At 42.3% G+C, this 20941-nt stretch overlaps 1 protein-coding gene across 3 annotated transcripts in view; it reads left to right on the top strand.

Annotated features, from left to right (window-relative positions):
• Window positions 1-13177: 13177 nt before the first annotated feature.
• Window positions 13178-20941, top strand: part of CMC1 (C-X9-C motif containing 1) — a 60683-nt gene continuing 52919 nt past the window's right edge. For 2 of the 3 annotated variants that reach the window (XM_087770898.1, XM_087770889.1), the window contains exon 1: window positions 13178-13310. In XM_087770898.1, coding sequence (XP_087627024.1) covers window positions 13283-13310 — 28 coding nt within the window. In that variant the 5' untranslated portion in view covers window positions 13178-13282. Of the gene's footprint in view, window positions 13311-13726; window positions 13873-20941 lie in introns of those variants that run through there. The other variant, XM_087770900.1, reaches the window with a different exon arrangement.

Genomic DNA, 20941 nt, shown 5'->3' with positions numbered 1-20941 from the left:
TGCCAGTCCAGATCCACCTGAGCCACTTCAATCTTAGCAGCCTGATCCACCTGCTGATTGTTTTGATGTTCTTTAGTGGCCTGACTCTTGGGTCCGTGAGCATCTACGTGACATACTTTTACAACCAGGTTCTCTACCGGGGCAGCAATATCTTGCTGCAATGCGGCAGCCCAGATGGGTTTGCCTCTGCACTGCCAGTTGCTCTGCTTCTGTTGTTGTAACCACCCCCATAGGGCATTTGCCATCATCCATGAGTCAGTATGGAAACAGAGCACTGGCCGCTTTTCTTGGTCAGCCATGTCTGAAGCTAGCTGGATGGCCTTCACTGCTGCAAATTGGCTAAATTCACCTTCTCCTTCAGCAGTTTCTGCGACTTATCGTATAGGACTCCATACAGCAGCTTTCCACCTCCAACGTTTTCCTACAATACGACAGGATCCATCAGTGAACAGGGTATATTGTTTCTCATTTTCTGGTAGTTTGTTATACAGTGGGGCCTCTTCAGCCTGTGTCACCTCCTCCTCTGGTGATATTCTGAAATCTTTGCCTTCTGGCCTGTCTATGATCACTTCCAAGATTCCTGGGCAACTGGGGTTTCCTATTTGCGCCCGTTGTGCGATCAGTGTGACCCACTTACTCCACATAGCACCAGTTGCACGTTGCGTAGAGGGGATCCTCTGAACATCCAGCCCAGCACTGGCAGTTGGGTTGCCAGGAGGAGCTGCGCTTCGGTACCAACCACTTCCAAAGCAGCTCAAACCCCTTCATATGCTGCCCATATCTCTTTTCTTCAGTTGGAGTACAGCGAGCCTTAGGTCCTCTGTATCCTCTGTATCCCTGACTCCAAAACCCTAAGCGTCGACCTCGAGTCTCCCCTGGTGCTTTCTGCCAGAGGCTCCAGGTAGGGCCATTCTCCCCAGCTGCGGTGTATAGCACATTTTTTACATCTTGTCCTGCCTGTTCTGGCCCAAGGGCTGCTGCATGAACTATCTCCTGTTTAATTTGTTCAAAGGCTTGTTGTTGCTCAGGGTCCCATTTGAAACTGTTCTTCTTCTGGGTCACTTGATATAGAAGGCTTACAATCAGACTGTAATTTGGAATATGCATTCTCCAAAAACCCACAATGCCTAAGAAAGCTTGTGCTTCCTTTTTGCTAGTTGGTGGGGACATAGCTGTTATTTTGTTGATCGCATCCATTGGGATCTGACGACATCTGTCTTGCCATTTTATTCCTAAAAACTGGATCTCCTATGCAGGTCCCTTGACCTTACTTTGTTGTATGGCAAAACCGGCCTCCAGAAGGATTTGGACTATTTTCTTCCCTTTCTCAAAAACCTCTTCTGCTGTGTTGCCCCACACAATGATGTCATCAATGTATTGCAGATGTTCCGGAGCTTCACCCTGTTCCAGTGCAGCCTGGATCAGTCCATGGCAAATGGTGGGGCTGTGTTTCCACCCCTGGGGCAGTCATTTCCAAGTATACTGGACATCTCTCCAAGTGAAAGCAAATTGTGGCCTGCACGCTGCCGCCAAAGGGATTGAGAAGAACACATTAGTGATATCAGTTGCGGCATACCACTTGGCTGCCTTTGACTCCAGTTGATGTTGAAGTCCTAGCATGTGCGGCACGGCAGCATTCAGCGGCGCTATGACTTCATTCAGGCCGCGATAGTCTGCTGTTAATCTCCACTCTCCATTAGACTTTTGCACTGGCCATATGGGACTGTTAAAGGGCGAGTAAGTCTTGCTGATCACTCCTTGGCTCTCCAGTCAACAAATCAGCTTACGGATGGGAATCAGGGAGTCTCGGTTGGTGTGATATTGCCGCTGGTGCACCATTGTGGTAGCGATCGGCACCCCTTGTTCTTCGACCCTCAGCAACCCCACAACAGAAGGGTCCTCTGAGAGACCAGGCAGGGTAGAGGGCTGTTTAATTTCCTCCGTCTCCAAGGCAGCTATACCAAAAGCCCACCGGTACCTTTTTGGGTCCTTGAAATACCCTCTTCCTGAGGTAGTCTATGCCAAGGATGCATGGGGCCTCTGGGCCAGTCACAATGGGGTGCTTTTGCCCGTCATTCCCAATTAGCATCACTTTGGCCTCCAATACAGTTAGCTGTTGGGGTCTGCCTGTCACTCCAGAAATACAGATGGGTTCTGCCCCTTTGTAGCTTGATGGCATTCGGGTACACTGTGCACTGGTGTCCACTAGAGCCTTATACTCCTGTGGGTCTGATGTGCCAGGCCATCGAATCCGCACAGTCCAGTAAACCCGGTTGTCCCCTTCCTCCACTTAGCTGTAGGCAGGGCCCCTCTAGTCCTGGTCATAGTACTTGTTACTCACTTCTTGTAAATACAAATCAGAAGTCCCTTTATTAAGATCGGAAGTAGGGTCAGCCCTTCTGCTCCATCTGGGGGACTGCCCACTGAAAACTGGAGCAGCAGTTTTCCTGGAAGAACACCCTTTTGTGATTGTTTTTCCTTGCAACTCACGTACCCATGCCTCTAGGGTCAAGGTGGATTTTCCATCCCACTTCCTCATGTTCTCTCCACGGTCACGCAGGTAAAACCATAGGGTGCCCATGGTGTGTACCCTGTATATCCTCCCTCTTGAGCAGAGGAACACTTACTCCTAATAGCTGAGATACTGGTCTGTACAGGTGGGGAGTAGGACCTATCCTCATTGAGCTGCTGGACCTCCCAGGATGGTTTCTCCACAGCTGACACGCAGGCCCACAGGAAGGAAGAGAGACTTTCTTTGTATTGCCAGAGTTGGCCAGCCAATTCACCCACCATTTGTCCCTCTCTGTCTCTCCAGGTCATTACGGCCAATGAACTGGCACATGATGATGGTGCGCTCCATACAAACTTCCACCACATGGGTCGTGTGCACTGGACTTCATCTGGATCTTTGGATAACTGCTTGTTGTCCAGGTCACCATAAATCACCTCCAGCACAGCTAATTCCCTCAGGTACTGGATACCTGTCTCCGTGGTGGTCCACTCGCCTGGTGACATATAACATCTTCCTTGAAGGGATATCTTTCTTCATACTTGACAGGAGTCGACTCCAGAGGCTGAGGGTTTGTGCCTGTTTTCCAAACGCTTTGTCACTGCCCTCTTCCCTAGAAAGGGATCCCAGCTGCTTGGCTTCCCTGCTCTCTAATTCCAGGTTACTGGCCCCATTATCCCAGCATTGGAGCAACCAGGTGACAAGGTGCTCTCCTGGACAATGGCTGAAACCTTTTCGCATATCTTGCAGCTCACTCAGGGATAGGGATTGGGTGGCTACCACCTAATTTACGAGTTCTGCCTCTTCCTCCTCCTCTCATTATGGCCCTCCTTCAGAGTAGCCTGCCTTGTCCACTTCTTCCTCCTTCCCCTTCTTATTAGGAGTTTCTTCCCTTACTAAATGAGCTGACTTTTGCATCCACTGTTTCTTCTTGTCTATAGGGGCAACTGATATGGGCACGGGTTGGTTCTCTGGTTCAGCTGCAGTGCCTGTCGCGAGGGTTGGAGTAGCCACAGTGCCTGTTGCGGGGGTTGGAGTAGCCGCAGTGCCTGTCATTTTTTCGTCAGACCCAGAGACCTTCTCTTCCCCTTGAGGGTACTAAATAATGTTGAATAAGGCTCAGTAGGCATGGGCCAGGCCCCAGCACATTGCAGTGATTTGTGTCTCTCTGGAATTGCCAGAGTGACAGCATACTTCTTCCAAATATTTTACTAGTTTTTCAGGATTCTGCACTTCTTCAGGGGTGAAGTTCCAAAACACTGGATGTGCCCACTGTCCTTGGTACTTGCCCATACTATCCCACACACCCTGCCACTCATAACTGTCCAGCCTCGGGACAGATCTCCAGGTGGTATTCTTAAATAGCTGTTTAACCTTAAACAAGACCTGAAACACATTCAGAAGACACAGCAATAGGAACATGTTGGTTTGAACATCCCAAGGATATTCACAATTCTCAAGAGCTATTGTAACTAGCCTGGAGGAGAAGGGAAAGGGGAAGGAGCAGAGGAAAGTGTCCCCCCTTGTCTCCCCCATAGACTGGCTCTCCAAGGAGAAAATGTGAAGAGTGTAATTATTAATAGTTTCTGAGAGGCGGTTCCCAAAGTACGGAGATGACAGCAATGCTGAGTACAAATACCAAAAAAAACCCCTCAGTAATTTTATCATATCATAAGCCAGTGTTACACAGTACAGCAAAATTATAACTTTAATCCAGCCCCCAGAGGTGATAAACAGCACAACAGGGAACATATACAGCAAGTAAGGTGTTACATAACTCTGAAAACAAGCACAACAACTCTGAGAGCAAATAAATCGGCATTGTGACCAGTGACTATTAACCTAATATAATGAATGATTATAACAAATTTGTTATAACACGCTCTGGTCAGATCTGTTATTATCTCAAGCCTTCGAGCCCGACGATGGGCACCAAAAGGACTGTTGTGGTTTAACCCGGCAGGCAGCTAAACACCACACAGTCGTTTGCTCATTCCCCCGCAGTAGGATGGGGGAGAGAATCGGAAAAAAGAGGTAAAATGCATGGGTTGAGATAAAGACAATTTAATAGGACAGAAGAGAAAGGGAAACTAACAATAATGATAAAAGAATATACAAAACAAGTGATGCACAATGCAATTGCTCACCACCCGCTGACTGATGCCCAGCCAGTTCTCGAGCAGCAGCCACACCTCTCCAGCCAACTCCCCCCAGTTTTTTGCTCAGCATGATGTCATATGGTATGGAATATGCCTTTGGCCAGTTTGGGTCAGCTGTCCTGGCTGTGTCCCCTCCCAGCTTCTTGTGCACCTCCAGCTTCCTCGCTGGCAGGGCAGTATGAGAAGCTGAAAAGCCCTTGACTAGCATAAGCACTGCTCAGCAACAACTAGAACACCACTGTGTTATCAACATTATTCTCATGCCAAATCCAAAACACAGGACTGTACCAGCTATTAGGAAGAAAATTAACTCTATCACAGCCAAAACCAGGACACAAGGGTTTCCATTAAATATCCATTTTTTGTATCCAGCTTCATTACATTACATATCCTCAAATACTTTTCAGTTTTGAATCAAGGTTGAACATTGGTTGTAAAGCAAAGCAGATGGTTAATTACATGCTTTGCAGCAAAAAATTTGCATGTAGAAGTCGTCAGGCTCCTACGACCTTCTAAACACAACTGGAATCAACGGGATAAATCTTTTGAGTTTTCATTTGGATTCTATGTGTTATAACATGTCACATTAATCAGTCTGAAAAATATCTCAGGATTCTACAGACAATACTATGGTTTGCCACATCAACAGCAACTAATCCTTGCCATACCCCCACCAACCAGCCACCAGAACTGGAGTTGCACAAAACCTGTGTTACTTAAGGATGTAAATATCCCAGTAAGGTAGATAATTAGGAACATACAGGAATAATATTGCTGGGAAATACATGTCGTGAGCTGAGTTTTCAAAGCAGATCTCCCTTCCCTGCATTCAGTGCTCCCTTAACACTGAAATGAATGTCAGCAGATGAAAGTACAGCAGCTATAAAACCATACTCAGCAACATCAAAAAGATGTGAAAGGGAGACAGGTATAGAAATCACATTTGTTTGCAGCTACAATGAGAATTTATGTCTCAGCTCAAAAATATGTGACATGATAATTTCACTGCCTTCAACAATAAGACTACAAACAGGCAAGTGCTTAACTGCACAACATAGATAAGATACTAGGATCTAAGAAGTTGATTTCCAAAGCAATGGATGAACACAAAGAAGCATGTAAGACTTCCCCTTACTGAACTTCAGGTTATGGTGTTTTGTGACTGCCAATACTACCTCTTGATAACATCCGTATCTCAGTAAGTATAACCACAGAATCAGTGCTGGTCAGTTGAGGCTCCACAGCAGAGTAGTGTTAAATTTAAAGTCAGATTGAATTTTCCAGACTGGTGAATACGGAGAAGCTAAGTGTTCAGCATTATTATTGTTGCATCTCTCTTATATACCTAAAAACTAAAAGGGCAGGGGGAAGCTTTGAAAAAAACCCCATGTTTTGATCATATCTGTCATGGCAGGAAAAACATGTTCCTCTAGTCACATCCTGTTTATCAGTCTTTAAGTGTCAAGTTTGAATTTGAAACAAGTGACAGTGTAGTGAATATATTTAATTATTGTAAGTTTGAAGGAATATAAATCCCAGTATCTCAGATTGCTTTTTATATTTTATGGAGAAGGAGACAACCAACTACAGGCTTCTCAACAATGTAAACTAAGCAGGTATGCAAACATAACATTGTAGATAATTATAATAATAACACTATCCTACTGTACATTTGGGTACAGATAGGTATGAAGATTTACTATAAGCTAAATATTGAGAGTTTGATGCATGAAAAAAGAAGCTATCTGCTGACAGAAAGATTTTTTAGACAGTATCAGGATCACATTCAGCAATGAAATTTTTTTCTCATTCATTTCTGCATCCTTCTTTACATACGTTAATAAGTAGCTTTTGTTTCATTGCCTTTGCCTTCTGCCCCGATGACTCAGGTCTTACTATTTCCAATGACACCAATCCAAATGCAGAAGTATGGATTGTACTTAGGCCTAACTTCCTGAACTATGAGTAGTGTTACAATCTTATGTCATCTCAATGGACTATAAATTGAGGAGCTTAATCTTCAGATCTCTACTCTACAACTGGAATTCTTCCACGAAGTCAGGGAAACTGCTTGAGCTCTTTGTACTGTTGTTTCCCTATCTATAAGGCTTTTTCAGGTTTAGAGATGAAAAAAGCAACTACTACAGTTGAACTTCAAGGCGGAATGGTGATCCTACATTACAGTCCTATAAGAAGCAAACATTTCCAGAACTGAAGAAACAGACAATGATTCTTAAGAGAATCAACCAGCAGTTAAGAGGATTTGTGTCTCTAAGCAGAGATTTATTACATAAAAAGAGTATGTACAAACAAGATTAGTGCTCAAACAGGACTGACCACATAGTGTGTTTCAGTTATTAATGGCCTAACTCTCTTTCTTTTCCTATACTTGTAATAACTCCTGACACCAAGGATGGAGCTGTAACACCTATCTACATTAAGGAATGGATTGGAAAGTATCTTAGAACTTCAGAGCTTGCCTCCATAGAGACGTTTCTACTGTGGCACAAAAAACCCAAAAAATTAAAACCAGACCAAAGAGTGATTAGTAAATGTCCAGGCCAGTACTAATGGAAAGACAGCGGGATGGCTCTACTGTCAGCTCACATGCCCAGAGGACTGAACCACACAGTGGTGACTGTAGCCTAGAAGCCACACTGAACATCGAACCATTTCCTTTTAAACATTTATGATCAGGGACTAGCCCTTCTCTGTATGGCATTTAAAAAAAATGGGAAAGGATAAAGCAGGAGCATGGCTAAGTACCTGTTGAAAGAAAATCAGAAACAGAAAGAAAACTTGTGACTGCATGCAGAACCAGAAGGAGGGAAAACGAAAATCCAAAGCTTTGGTAATGGCTGAAATAAGTTTCCAAATAAAACCTCCAATGCAAATGAGAGTCACCCTACAATTGTTGTGAATGTATTCAGACTAGAAAACATTCTGACCGTAGCCTGAGAAGTAATTGTTCTTGTAAGCAGGGTAAGTCAAACAATGAAAGTTTATAGATTGGTTTGCTTTGGTGGTGGACCTTCCCTTCCTTTTACATCGCTGAACTACTATTACTTGAAAATCTTGATGCTGGTCAAGTCATCTACATCTGATTTATAGTTTCTAACTTTGGGGTAAATCTGAATCCATTGAGATAAAAGAAATTTTAAGGAAACAAAAGCCAGTGAAAGATTGTGCTGCTGTGTGTGAACTTTGGAAAAGGAAGGGAACTGAAGTGTTTTTTACTCTGCCAATCAGATCTAGTAGTGAGTGGCAAATATAATTATTATTTGATGCAATTTTTCTAGTTGAGCAGATGGCCAGCTCCCTAGGTACTACTTCAGTGACTTCTTGCTAGAAAGACAACAAAAAAATTACAGTAGTCACCATGATCAGATACTTCCAACTCTCCTGAAACATGAGTGGAAAGGCCTGGCCCATGAAGGGAAAGGTTTTGTTCTTGGTGAAGTGGTAAGAGACAGCCCACAGGACTCGACATAGGCACTGCCACCACAGAGCGTGCCACGTAGCGACATGCCAGTTGCGGTTCTTCTAGAGGAAGAGAGTAGCCAAGGCATCACAGCTCTAGTGCTTCCACTGTGAAGGTACTGCAAAAGTCTCAACGTTAGCTCTGTGAGACTTGACAGGCTGCAGGTTCAGAGGTCTGCAAGCTACTAGTATCCACTTGTTGGAACAAGCAGAACTATAGATTAATAAGACAGGACAGAAATAGTTCAACATGCCTAGTGCTTTCTCTTCCTACAATAGCAGATTCTGCTGTAAAAACCTCTGATCCTTAAATGTTTAGAAAACAGACATATGGATGGGTTTAATTTTATATGGGGGAATAACTACAAAATGTTGCAACTTTCACCACAAAAAGACACTACAAACTCCTCTTTCATCTTTTTTTTCCCCTCTTCTGGAAGACATGGCTCCAGTCAGTGAAAATCTCAGATGCCAATTGCAAATAAGGCCCTGAACAACTTTATAGTGGCTTCAGTAAAAGTATGCTCCCTTAAGAAGAGAAGAAAATGTTTCTTTGAGTCTAAATGTTAATTCTCATTTAAAGCTCCCCCACATCTCTCACCTATGAGTGAATGTATTTCACACGGGTAAGCTCAACAAAGAATCACAGCCTTTTACTGGAAGTTATATTTCATGAAACAAGATCAAAAACATCAACAGCAAACATGCTGAAGAAGTGCCATTTGAAAATACTCCTTTGAACTCATTTGACCAAGGCTATTGTTTGGAGTTTAAAAAAAAATCACACCTGTGTGCAGACAGATAGGCTGTCTTTATCTGGTAAGAACAAGGTGCGGAGACTTGTGCGATACATAATTAATCTCTATTGCTATCTATAGTTTCATTGTTAACACTGTCTTGGTTGAAGTGTGAAAATATGTTCACACTTTTGAAAATGGGCGATTAACTAATCAAATGACAATATGAATCTTAGGAACACAGAAATGACTGCAACCCAGCACTACTTATGACTGTATTTTTAGGTTTGATTTCATAAGAAAAACATTGACTCAAGCATCCTTCAAGACTATAAGGGAAGTTACCGGATTTTCCCCACTGTAATAATCAGTGCAGAAAATTGTGACCACCATCACCAGTCTATTTTCACTACAGCACCCAACATTTTACCCTCAGGGAATTAATTGCAGGGAAAATTTTCCTTGTATAGACAAGTTCCAGAACACTGTAACAGACAGATGACATAAGCAGCACTGAATAACCAGTGGCAGATACTGTTGAGCAGTAGCCACTGTCCCGTTAATGCGCTGTTAAGTAACAGTTGTGTGTATTAAGTACTACTAGTCTTACATCAATGCCCTGGGAGATGTCCCAGTTAAGCAAGTTTTCTGGATAAGTATGCCAGTTAAAAAAAGCATATGGTACTAACTTGTATTGAAGCCCTACACTGCAAAAGCCCCACACATCTCAGCATAACTTCACAGGGCTGCTGAACTTGTGCAAGATTCATATTAAAAAAGATTTGACTAAACACAAATTACATACTCCAGATGTCATTTCAAAACTCTCTCTTGGGATAAGATGCAAGTTAGACCTCATGTTTAAGGGAGACCCACTGAGCACTTTTTTTCTTTCTTTTTTTCCTTTTTTTTTAATGAAACCATCCCTTTATACCCTTGGATGCTCCTACAGGTGCAGTTCACTTAACAGGCACTTCCATGTGAATGAAGGAAGTAAATCTATCTTTTCTCTCTCTATAGGCTGATGATCTAATTGACATCTAGACTGCATATAAAAGCATGCAGAACATGTATTTACAAAGTGTTTAGCTTTTTTATCTATGCTACTAAAATTCTTGATACACCTCTTAACACTTCACATCTCTAACACAGTAACCTCCTCCTTTCTGGTTGTGAAAATTGTTCTGCTTACATTCATTCAAACTGCTATAAGAAAATAATTTTCTTGCGTCACTGTACCGCCTCCTGGAATCACTGCACTGACTCTCAAGTCAGACACAAGCTATTTATCTTAATTTAAAGCCCTTTGTGGACAGCTGCTGTCTTACTGTCTTACTTGTGCCATTCCTGCTCCACATAATGCCAGTCTCATTTACTTATCTGTCAAGACAACACTTTCTCTGATACTTTCTCATTTCCAATACTTTCTAATAGACCCAATTAGCATAAGACTATTATCAGACCCACATCTGCATATTCTCTCACTCAAAAACTATTTCTGCCCCTCAAATCTCCAGAACAAAGTTGTTCTATCCATTTTTTCCTTTGCTTTTTTTTATTTCCCCAAGACGTTTCTTACTCCCTTGCAGTTCTTAGCATTCTTCATTCTTGTCTGTTACACATGAAAATAAGACCTGCAGAAAAATCCTGTTTCTGCTTTCCAGGCCTGTTACTAGAAGAAGAAGCAGGAGAGGACAACTTCCCTGAGTTACAAAGTTGTAGGACTTTTCCTTTTGTATTTACTGTCTTCATCAAAGAACAGAAATACTACTTCAAAGCAAAGTTCTGTTTAGCCTAGTATCCTGTCCCTGAAAACGATCTAATTAACTCAATACACAGAGTTGCCATTGAAGTTCAAAGACCTTCATCTTAAGTAAAAGAAATCTTCACAGTTCTGATTCTGCAAGGCATATATAAATATCAGTAGCCAAGAGTTTAAGAGCAGCAGCAAAAAATACTAACTTCAATTATTTTTTTTTAACTCAACTTACTGTTGTAAGTGTACATTCTCCTTTTTGGTTCTCATGCTGAAAGCTCCTTTTTGTATCACGTGTTTTCTTGTATTTTCTCATTGCACATATATAATAAACTCTTCACAGATTGGCTGGTATCTTTTTTTTTTAACAACATTCATTGCAGAAGTGGCATAGTCCAAAACCCCTTAATAAAACAAATACAAAAAAATTGGTATGTTGCATTTTCACAGCCCTGTTCAATTAAAATTCTCAGCCAGTGTATAAACATTTACTGAAGTGGTATAGTTTAAAATTACAGAAACCAACTCTAATACCCACATTGTACTCTAAGGAATGAGATCAAACTTGTGGATTAAGAAAAAAAAAAGCATAAAGACACTAAATGCTCTGTAACAGAAATGCTCTAGATCAGTAAGGCCAAAAGCATTCATGTGGAAGATTTTGCCTACATCATGCTCTACTAATTTCTGTGAACGTATCAGCACGAAGAACTTGCCTCTTAGTGTGGCCTCAAGTTGAAACAATCCATTTTCAAATAAAGGGACTGAATTTTCATATGGGGAAAATAATGTAAATCTGGAAAAAAACTGTGGACTTGAAACTCATACCTTTAATGAAAATTCATTTTAAGGATAAATAACACAGTAATTGTGATCAAAATTCTTCCTAGTGATTTTTTTCTAGACTGTTTATTGTTATCTTCCAGAGGCATACAAGGTCTGTATGGTGTTTGGGATAGACTTCTGGACTTCTTACTTCCCTGAGAATGTAATATTTAAAGCTCAGTTCCTTTCCATTGAACAGGACGTAACAATGCAGGATTATAGAGGAAATGCTATATTTGGAAGGATTTTTGCAGCCTCGTGTAAGAGGCTATTACATAAACCGACTGATTTTCCATACCACCTGTCAGTCTAAAATGTTGAAGAGGCTGGTAGGAAGAGAGAGTGAGCTCTTTGAAAACTCTGGATTGTAGTTGTTAAAACAAATCCTGACTTTCAGCTCTTACTACGTGTCCTTGTTTTTAATTTCTCTTAATTTCTGGGGAATCATGTTCTCAGGTTTTTGAATGCATGGTACTTTCTCACAGGTTTTTTTTTTTATTTTATGTTTTATTTCTGGAAGTGGCCAGCCTTGCCTTATGCTGCTAATAACTAAAGAAAGACTGGTCAGTTAAATATACTACAGACTCATAAATAAAAGATATCAGAATTACTCCTCTGTCATTGAAGTATACTTCACATGTCTCAATGCTGACTTACACAGGCAGACCAAACGGACACACAGATAAATCAGTCATTTTTAACAGTATCAAACTTTTAGTGACACTATCCAAAAAAAGCATTTTGTATTCTTTCTACAGACCTCCTCATTTGTGTAGAAGTTTTTCATGCGCAACCGCCCTGTTCTTCAAATTTCGTCTTAAAACCTGCATCTTTTTAATAACCAGGCAGCTGGTAGGCCATATTCATTCCTCTACAGCGTATCAAAAGCATCTGTTTGAGCTTTTGATTGCTAGCATTTATTATGCAATGTTTTACATGGCAAGGTCCTTTTCTTACTTATAACATGCGTGAAAAAAATGACAGGATGCTGACACAACACAAAATGGAGATACTTGAAATCCTTGATGCTGAACTGCACAAACAGAAATGTAAGCTCTAAGTAACTGAGGTGTGGAGTAACCCAGCTGCCGCATTTTGCTAGGCTGAACGTGATGCCAACAGGAATTTCAAAGATCGTATTTTGCCCGAGTTTCTGGCGGGACACTAAATTCCCCAATTCCTCCATCACCTGAACACCCGTGGCAGGAACGTGGTCCCGGAGCCTGTTTACACAGACAGGAGAGTCTCTTGCCCATACACCACGAAGCCCTTTTTAAAGGCCACAAACAAACTGATCGATAAAAGTGGCCACCATCGTCATTCTCATCTTCCACTTCAAGCCCTTGTTGCGGAAGCCTCAGGCCTGTCAGGGGCTGCACCCACACACAAGTCTGCGTGGGGCTGCAGGAGAAGATGGCGGTCTCCGCAGCCGGACCTGCGGGGACCCCTCAGTGACCCCCAGAGACCGAGCCCGCCTGCCCACGCTCCCTCAGCCGCGGTCACCGCACCGTGCCCCGCCGGCGGGAGCAGGGCGCGCAAGGGCGGGAGGGCGGCGGCTGCCGCCCCTGTCACGGCGCCTCACCGCCCCCCGCCCGCCTGCCCTGCCCTGCCCTGCCCTGCCCTGCCCTGCCCTGCCCTGCCCTGCCCTGCCCTGCCCTGCCCACCACAGGGCGCATGCGCCCGCGCCTGCTGGTACCGCCGGTGCCCGCCCGATGCGGGGAAGAGGGGGTGGGGCTCGGCTGCGCCGCGCCTGCGCGGTGGGGCCAGGGCCTGGCTGCGCGCTGTGCGCAGCTGCCGCCGTAGCGCGGAGCCGCAGATGGAGCCTCCCCCCGCCGCCGCCGCAGGTAGGGGCGGCCGCCGCGTGCGGCGGTTCGTACGTGCAGCGAGGGGGAGGGCGGCGGCGCGCTCCCTCTCCTCCCCCCGTGTCTCCCCCGCCGCCGCCTCGGCCCGCCGCCGCCCGCCTCGCCAGGGCTTCCTGTGGGAAATCCCCGCCGCTTTCCGCTGCCCGCTCACACACGCCGGCGAGGAGAGCGGAGCGGGCCCGCCCCGGGCAGCACCGCTGGCGGGTTCTGGGAAGGGCCACCCTGAGGGGCGCGGCCCGCAGCCGGCTCCTGGCGCCCTCCGGGCAGCGCTTTCCCCGCCGCGTCCTCCCTCCCGCCCTCCGGCCGCGGCCGTGACCTCCAACGGCAAGACGCGGGGCGCGGCGCACGCCGCGCCGAGGTGTCGAGGTGCCCGCCGGGCCTTGCCGCCAGCCGGCCTGCTGTACTCTCCCTGCCTGGGGAACAAATGTAAAGGCAAAATACCAAGGTTACGTCGTCCTCGGCTTCGTGTTACCAAGGTCTCGTCCGAACAGTTTACAGCCACGTCTCCCCAGAAGTGAATTTAGGCCCCTGTCCTTACACCCAGGTACTGTCCACTCATCTGCCCTGTTCCTGAGGCAGGTGCCTGCGGCTGGGTACGCCGGTGTTAAAGGACCGATCCCCTGGCAGAACGAACCCAGCGAGGCGGTGGTATGCTTCAGCTAGCGCAAGGTGTTGAGACACCTGTAGTTGGCGGTGAACTGCAGCGGTTGTGACTGTGCGCCTCAGTCTGTGCGGCCTGTGGCCGCCGCCTTAAAGAGCTGAAGGCTGCCAGCCAAGGCCAAGCTCTTGATTTCTGATGGAAACCTGTCCTGGGCCTGGCTCTCCAGACCCTCCGAACAAGGCATTGGTAGGGTCATCAAGTTCTGTTTTGTTGATCGTATCGTTTAGGCATTGATGTGTAATTAAATTAAGAAAATGTTATAAAACTTACTGCTGCATTTCAGGTGGTAGTTGTTCATCTACAGTGTAATTTTGTTCCCAGTTGTCCTTTGGAAAAAGTCTAGCTATTGCACTAGCTCAATTCAAGCTGTCGCGCGTTAGTGTATAGCAAAAAGGATGTCTCCAAACGCTGAAGTTCCATCAGTGTTCTGCTTCCCTAATTATGTCTATAATGACATTAGATGTTCCTCCTAATCCATGTGGTAGTTGTATATTAGCTGTGGTAGGACTACTGAGGATGTACTTTGGGTACATGCTACGTGACACCAGTACTGAGATTCATCTGCTGAGCAGTAGCATTGCTTACTGACACCTCTCGAAATCTGCTACCTTGTTATCCAGTATCTTTTGCTTGCCTCCCTGCCACTATCAGTCCCTGGCTGTTACGGCTCTGTTGAAAACCTCAGAATGTGAGCAGAGATGTCTAAGTGAGGCTGTAGAGAAACTGGAACAATAGCTGCAAGAGGTGTGAGCTGCCCTGTTCATATCAGTAAGGTGTTAACTCGGATACCTCGGTGCGGTAGTTTTTAATGTCATCACTGTTAACTGCTTCTTGGCTCACATACGAGAGAAAAAAGAGGGAGAATCACAGTTTAGTAAATTGTTAACTGTGACTGATGCTTCGTTTTTGTGGTCACAAAAGACACAAATATTCTCATGGCTTTGCCAGGAAGTAGGGAGCGACTCTCAAGGAGTCCTCTGAAGCTTAGAATGTAGAACCTGTGAATTAGGTCGTGATTTGTCTGGGAGGAGTTTTTTGAGAGCCACAGTTTGGGAAGGAATTGTGGCTGTGTCATTAGGTGATTGCATCCAGTAAATAAATTGGTAGATAAATCTGTTGACAAGATTTTATGTTATGCTATTTTGTTTTATCCTTCTTTGGAATGAATGTGCTGCAGTTCAGCATTGAAGTTGATTTTTGTATGCAGCACTTCCAAAACTCTGTAGGCTGCCATTTTCAGTAGTAGAGGTCATAGGTTATTAGAAAGCTCATTTTCTTTTTAATGTGCACTAGCTGTCATTTTCAGATGGTGATGTCTGGCTCCCTAGTTGAAGATTGACAAATGTGTAAAGAGAAAGGTAGCGTTATTGACAGTAGCTTAGATACACAATACAGGTTTTGGTACCTATCCTGGGCTTTTTTGGGGTCTTTAAAACAGAAGAGTTGAAGACTGATTTAATAATTTTTCTAAGCTACTTAAAATGTCTGTTTCTTACTGTCGTGTGGAAATCTAAGTTGTTAAATACAGCAGCAGTATATCAGTGGAAGGAGAGAATTGGGCTTGCAGAATGGTTGTGACTTGTTTCAAAGTGGCATGGGCAGTAAGAAAGAGCTAGAAGAATATACTGAAAAGAGTGAAATTGTAGCTTCAAAAGATAGAAAGGAAAAAATAATCGAAGATAAAGCAATGTTGAATTTGAAGGGCAAATATATATCAGTAGAAGTAAGAACAGTTTCAGCTTTTAATTAAACTTCTTTTAGATAATACTTGTGATTAAGACCATAAGTTGCCACCATCAAGAAGGGATTGAATGAGAATGATCTTTTTAATATTTCTTGTGTCTTTGACCTGTGTTGGGAACATGAAGGAAAAAGAAAACTGTGATTTCCTGAAGTCGTTTGACACCACATTTTAGAGAACTGTTCTGGGAAAAAAACTAAAAAATGAAAGATGTATTGGGACGCTCCAATGAGTTTTATAGTACTGAGTGGTTCGAAAGGATTCTTTAGAGTTTAAAATCGAGAATAACATCTGCAGTCCTTGTGTTAACGTAACTAAAAGGCTTTTGGCCTTCTCTTCGTGTCAAAACACCTCATGCTCTGCAACTTTTCAAAAAAACACTGGTGTGTTTTGATCATAGCCATGATGTTAGTTTCTAAGGTCTTCCTTCATTGGTATTATACACACTGATTGTTCATTAAACACATAGATATAGAAATCAAAGGTAGGCATTGTTTTTTCTTGTCTCTTAATCCTTACTTCCAGTTAAAAAAAAATATGAGGAAGAATGGTATTTGGTCCTGTTATTCAAAAGCCTTGCTCTTAATTTGTGTGTGGTGTTCGTTATTTGGAATGAAAGGTGTAAATTGCATCTTGAAAGGAGCGGTTAAAGAGCTAAATATTCAAGTCCTCAAGGAGTTTGGGCAGATTTTTTTAAACGAAACTTTTATTTGTAATTTACACTGTGTTTCTTTATGCCTCATCACACAATTCTGAAAATTGGCAAAGAGGAATATATGTAGGGCTGGAGCCACCAGCGTTACTGGGCACGGTGGGAAATCTTAGGTGGTTAGCATCTCCTCTTGTAATAATTGGGGGCTTTTGTTGGTTGTTAGATTTTCCTGCATCCCTTCATCCAGATGCTGGGTACTTCACTCTTTCTATGTAGGGTTTTACCTGTTACTCATCTCTTGTTTCTGATGCAAATTATTGCACAGCTCTTGAGGTCACTGCTTCGCTCTATTTTATGTGGTCTGTTTGGTTTATATACTTAAGATAGTTTGTGATTTCTGTGGGACCTTTCTCTGTTTCTTGCTCCAGGTGGAAGTAAGCAGTAAATTCATGGACAACATCCACTGTTAGTTAGAAATGGCATAGAAGAAATAGGGATTGTACACTTCGGACCGGTTTCAGACAAGAGGTGCTTGAAAGTTTGGGTTTCACTTAAAAAGTGTGAAACCCTGCACGTAGGAATTCAGTTGTATCTGTGCTGTTACTATATTTTTGCTGTCCCAGAAAAAAACCAAAATGTGTATTTCATTGCTGAAATATTGCTGCATGGTGTCTTTGTTTAAGTGACAGAAAGTTGTGCTGAGGATTTTAAATCAGTTACTAAGTGAAGCATTCAGAAGCTTTACAATGGCGGAATTAAGGCTGTCTGTGCTACTTTAGTCATTGGCCAGTCCATGGCCCTAGTTGTTCCTGACTTTGTGTTTTGTATGCATTGCTGGAATCCTCATCTACAGTTGTCAGAAGGGATTTGAGGTGGAGTGGGATGTTGCTCTTATAGGTAGCTCACACCCTAAGTTTTCCTAACTGGCAGGTCTGTCATACTCGAACAATAGTTCAGGCTAGGTGTTAATGAACCTGCATTATTTTCAGTAGTAAATATTAAGCCCTGATTTGTAATTAATTCTTTGGGCCCTGTAACTGGCTTTGCTGTGTGATCAAGAGTGCAAAAAAAATCTCCTTGTGTCAAAAATCTTCACAAGCAACTTCAGGCTTGGCTTTACTTATTACTCACTAGATGTATGAGCATTTGCAATCCGCATGTAATTAACAAATAAGTGTGCTTTGTCAGGTCTGCTTTTCCTTTTCTTTCTAGATATTACAGACTTGCTGTAATATAACCATTGTTCATTTTTAGCAAACAGGCTTGTCAGTATTCTCATAATCCCGTACTGCCATATTGCAAGAATACGAGCCCCAGAGCAAAATGTAAGATAACAAATTCAGCCAGTGAAAAAGGTGAAAATTGACTTTGAGGTGATGATAGAATGGTGAGAAGTTAAAGCTTTGGAAATTTTCCCTGGTGTTGTCATCCCTGTACTCCATCTTAATTTAAAATGATGTCAGTATTAGATAGATCTCAAAATCTGTAACTTTTTAAATACAAAGAAATCTATTCATATACATTTAAAGAAAAGAAAAGTTGCTGCATAGAGAAGCTGCGCTGATCAGCCTCTTTTACTTTTAAATCAGGGTTTCAGGATATCACGTATGTTATTTCACTTGGATTATAACACTTCTGTCACTTCATGTTGTCTTTCTATACTTTAAAACCTTAGTAGAGAGCGAAGTACTTAAGACTCTAGTTCCTATGCAAACACCTATGTGCAAATGAAATTGCCAAACTCAGTAGCATTTCACCTATGCATAAAGATGTTTGGTCCTAGTCCATCATTAGTCGGTTCACACGGGATGTTTTTGACTGATAAAATCCCTTACCTTTAACAGGATCCTGAATGTGTTTGTGAGACCGAGGTTACAAAGCAGTATGCTGAAAGTATTTGTCACTTTGGCCCCATGGACCTCTTGGCCGTAAGGGCACAGGAGCCCTCTCACAGGCTACAGGATTGGGTACTTAAAGTATTAATTAGATTGATATGTAAAATTACAATTGTAGGAAAAAAACCTTGGATTTTAGAAACATGTTTTTTTCCTCCTATGACTTTAATGGCTCCATCTCTAAATTAATTTGTTCCAATGTGTGACTTAGTGCTTTAGGATAGAGGTTTTAAGTAGTTGATAATATATTCAATTATACAGACTTTTTTGATAACTGTTTTTATGACACACATGCGCAAATGAGTTCGCATGAATTAACGTAAAGTTGGCAACTTTTATTTAATACAAAATGGATAAGCTAGGCAGAATAAAGGCGATGAAAATTTTGAGTTGAATGCATTCTTCTCCTGGAGGAGGAGTAAGCTATAATTATCTTTTCCCATTCAAAACACTGTTACAAGTACACTAAAATAAATCTGAAAAGGTTTTTGAAAAAATTGAGCCTGTAGAGCCAAAATTCTGATTGATGAAAGGAACGTTTGCCAATAAGCATGCAATTCACGCTGTGCTGCTACTTCTCTTATTAATAGAAGTGTACTTTTTCAGTGTAGTTTTATAATTAGCTCATAGGCAAGTGTTTTAAAACTTCGGATGAAACAGAGTATTTACAGCATAGAAATAATTTTTACCAAGTGATAAGAAAAAGAACTGAATCCCCCAAATTAAGGCACTTAGGTAACTTAGCCATAAACTTGTTGTTCATTCTCCAGCCCATCTTAACTTTAAGTGTTGTTTATACTATAGATCTGCATATGGAGAAAATGAGAGAATGTCTGGTAAACTCAGGTTTAATAGGCTCATCACAGATGATGACAAGACCTTCCCTTCCAGGAAAGGAGCTGTGTTACATTTCTTTAGAGTGAAGATTTTCTTTAAATGTGGTGTAAGTTAAAGAATGGGAATTCTGCATGCATGTTCTCTTTTTCTTCACTGTAATAACTCTATTATTTCTGCTGCTGAATTTTTCGTTAATACTTTTCAAGTTCTATTTCTTAGCTTAAAAAAGAAAGGCATTTTTGAAATCTATCCACTGACAACTGCTTATCTTTGATGGCAGCTGGTAGGAAAAAAATAGGAAGGTGTAGTTAAAAAAAAAGTCCCTTTTGTGGCGCCACATTTCTGAACCAAGCCCCCAAAGTAATGAAAGCGATTGTTTGAAAATGTTTATATTTTGAAGAGTGTTATATTTTTTAACTTGGGTTCTTGAATCTTGACTGAACTTTCTACAGCATTTTTGCTAGTAAATAACATAATTGATGTCTAAAAGTTAACTGGGACTTCAAGGAAAAAATCAGGTATAACAGTTGCTATTGAAAATGTAAAAAAACTTACTAAAACTTTCTCTGTTCATATATACTGTGGTTCTTACTGAAATAGCTGTAATATTTAAGGTACTACTTTGAGCTGTTTTTTTTAAATGTGCATAGATACACTGAACCAAGAAAATCCAAATTACAGGTTGTATAATGAGAAATGCATGTTTCAAAAACTGTTACTGGAATCGCTTGACTCGCTTCCTCTTGGATGCAGCAGGTGTGAGGCTTCTGTAAATATCTGGGTAGAAGAGTTTTCAACTTTTTCTCAACTTTTCTGAGTAATCTGTGTCCCTGCTACCTGAAGTCATGAGAGAGATGAAAGCAGAGCTGTAAAATAGCAGCAGGACATCGTGACAAAAGGCTGAATTAGTCAGTTACCGACTGTGCTGAATGAAGAGGGGAGATGGTACGACTTTTCTCAGGAAAACTTTTTTTCTAGGAAAACTTTTTTTCTAGGAAAACTTTTGTCTTTGTATCCCCTTTTTGTAAGTCTTCTAATTAATATGACAAGCCGCTACTGTCCCTTTCGCTATTAGGGCTGTAAAGCAGCTTTGTATTTCATTCTCCTCTTGTCCTCTTAAAGGTCTGCACAGGTCGACACCCTGGTCCTCTTTTTCTCAAGGCCTTCCTGGATCCTGTGGTCAGAGGCTAGGAAGCCAGGAGAGTATTCATCATCTGTTTTCCCAGCTACCGTATGGAGTGAATTTGATGCGTATTCTGTGCTGGCCTAGTGGTTGTGACACTCTTGTTCCTTTTGTTGCATTTATTTCCTGATTTTTTTTTTTGTCATTTTTACAAAAATAATGAAAACCGTTAAACCAAATGGCTGTGGTCCTTGGCCTTCCATGGTATTAAATAGCTTTTGCAGCTGAGGGTCTTGATCAACCACAGAAAACTACTACAATTGTAGTCTTGTGCCCTGCATATAGTATGTAACCAGGGAACCGTTTCAAGCATTGAGATTTGCCAAAACCCACAGATTTTATTCGTTAAAAAAAAAAAAAAAAAGTCTTAAGTGTGTTCTTAGTGTTTTGCTGAATAGGGATATCTCCCAGTTTAGTAATCTCTTTCTCCTTCGTTTAGTTCTTTACACTGGGTTGAGGTGGTAGAGAAAACAATTTCACGGAGATATCCCCTTTTCCGTAGTTTTCTCCCCTTCTGTCTTTTTTTTTCTGTCAACTGCAAGCTTATATACCTGTTCTTTATCCTTTCCTCTGTTCCTTGTCCCCACCAGGAGCGGCAGCATTCTGGAATGTGCTGATCTCTATCTTTAGGAAACATTCAGTAA

Source organism: Nipponia nippon, unplaced genomic scaffold, assembly GCF_047370975.1.
Source record: "Nipponia nippon isolate SJK-2023a ecotype South Korea unplaced genomic scaffold, ASM4737097v1 scaffold_1, whole genome shotgun sequence".
Classification (NCBI taxonomy): Eukaryota; Metazoa; Chordata; class Aves; order Pelecaniformes; family Threskiornithidae; genus Nipponia; species Nipponia nippon.
The sequence above is the reverse complement of the archived record's forward strand: the minus strand, read 5'-3'. Positions and strand labels throughout refer to the sequence as shown.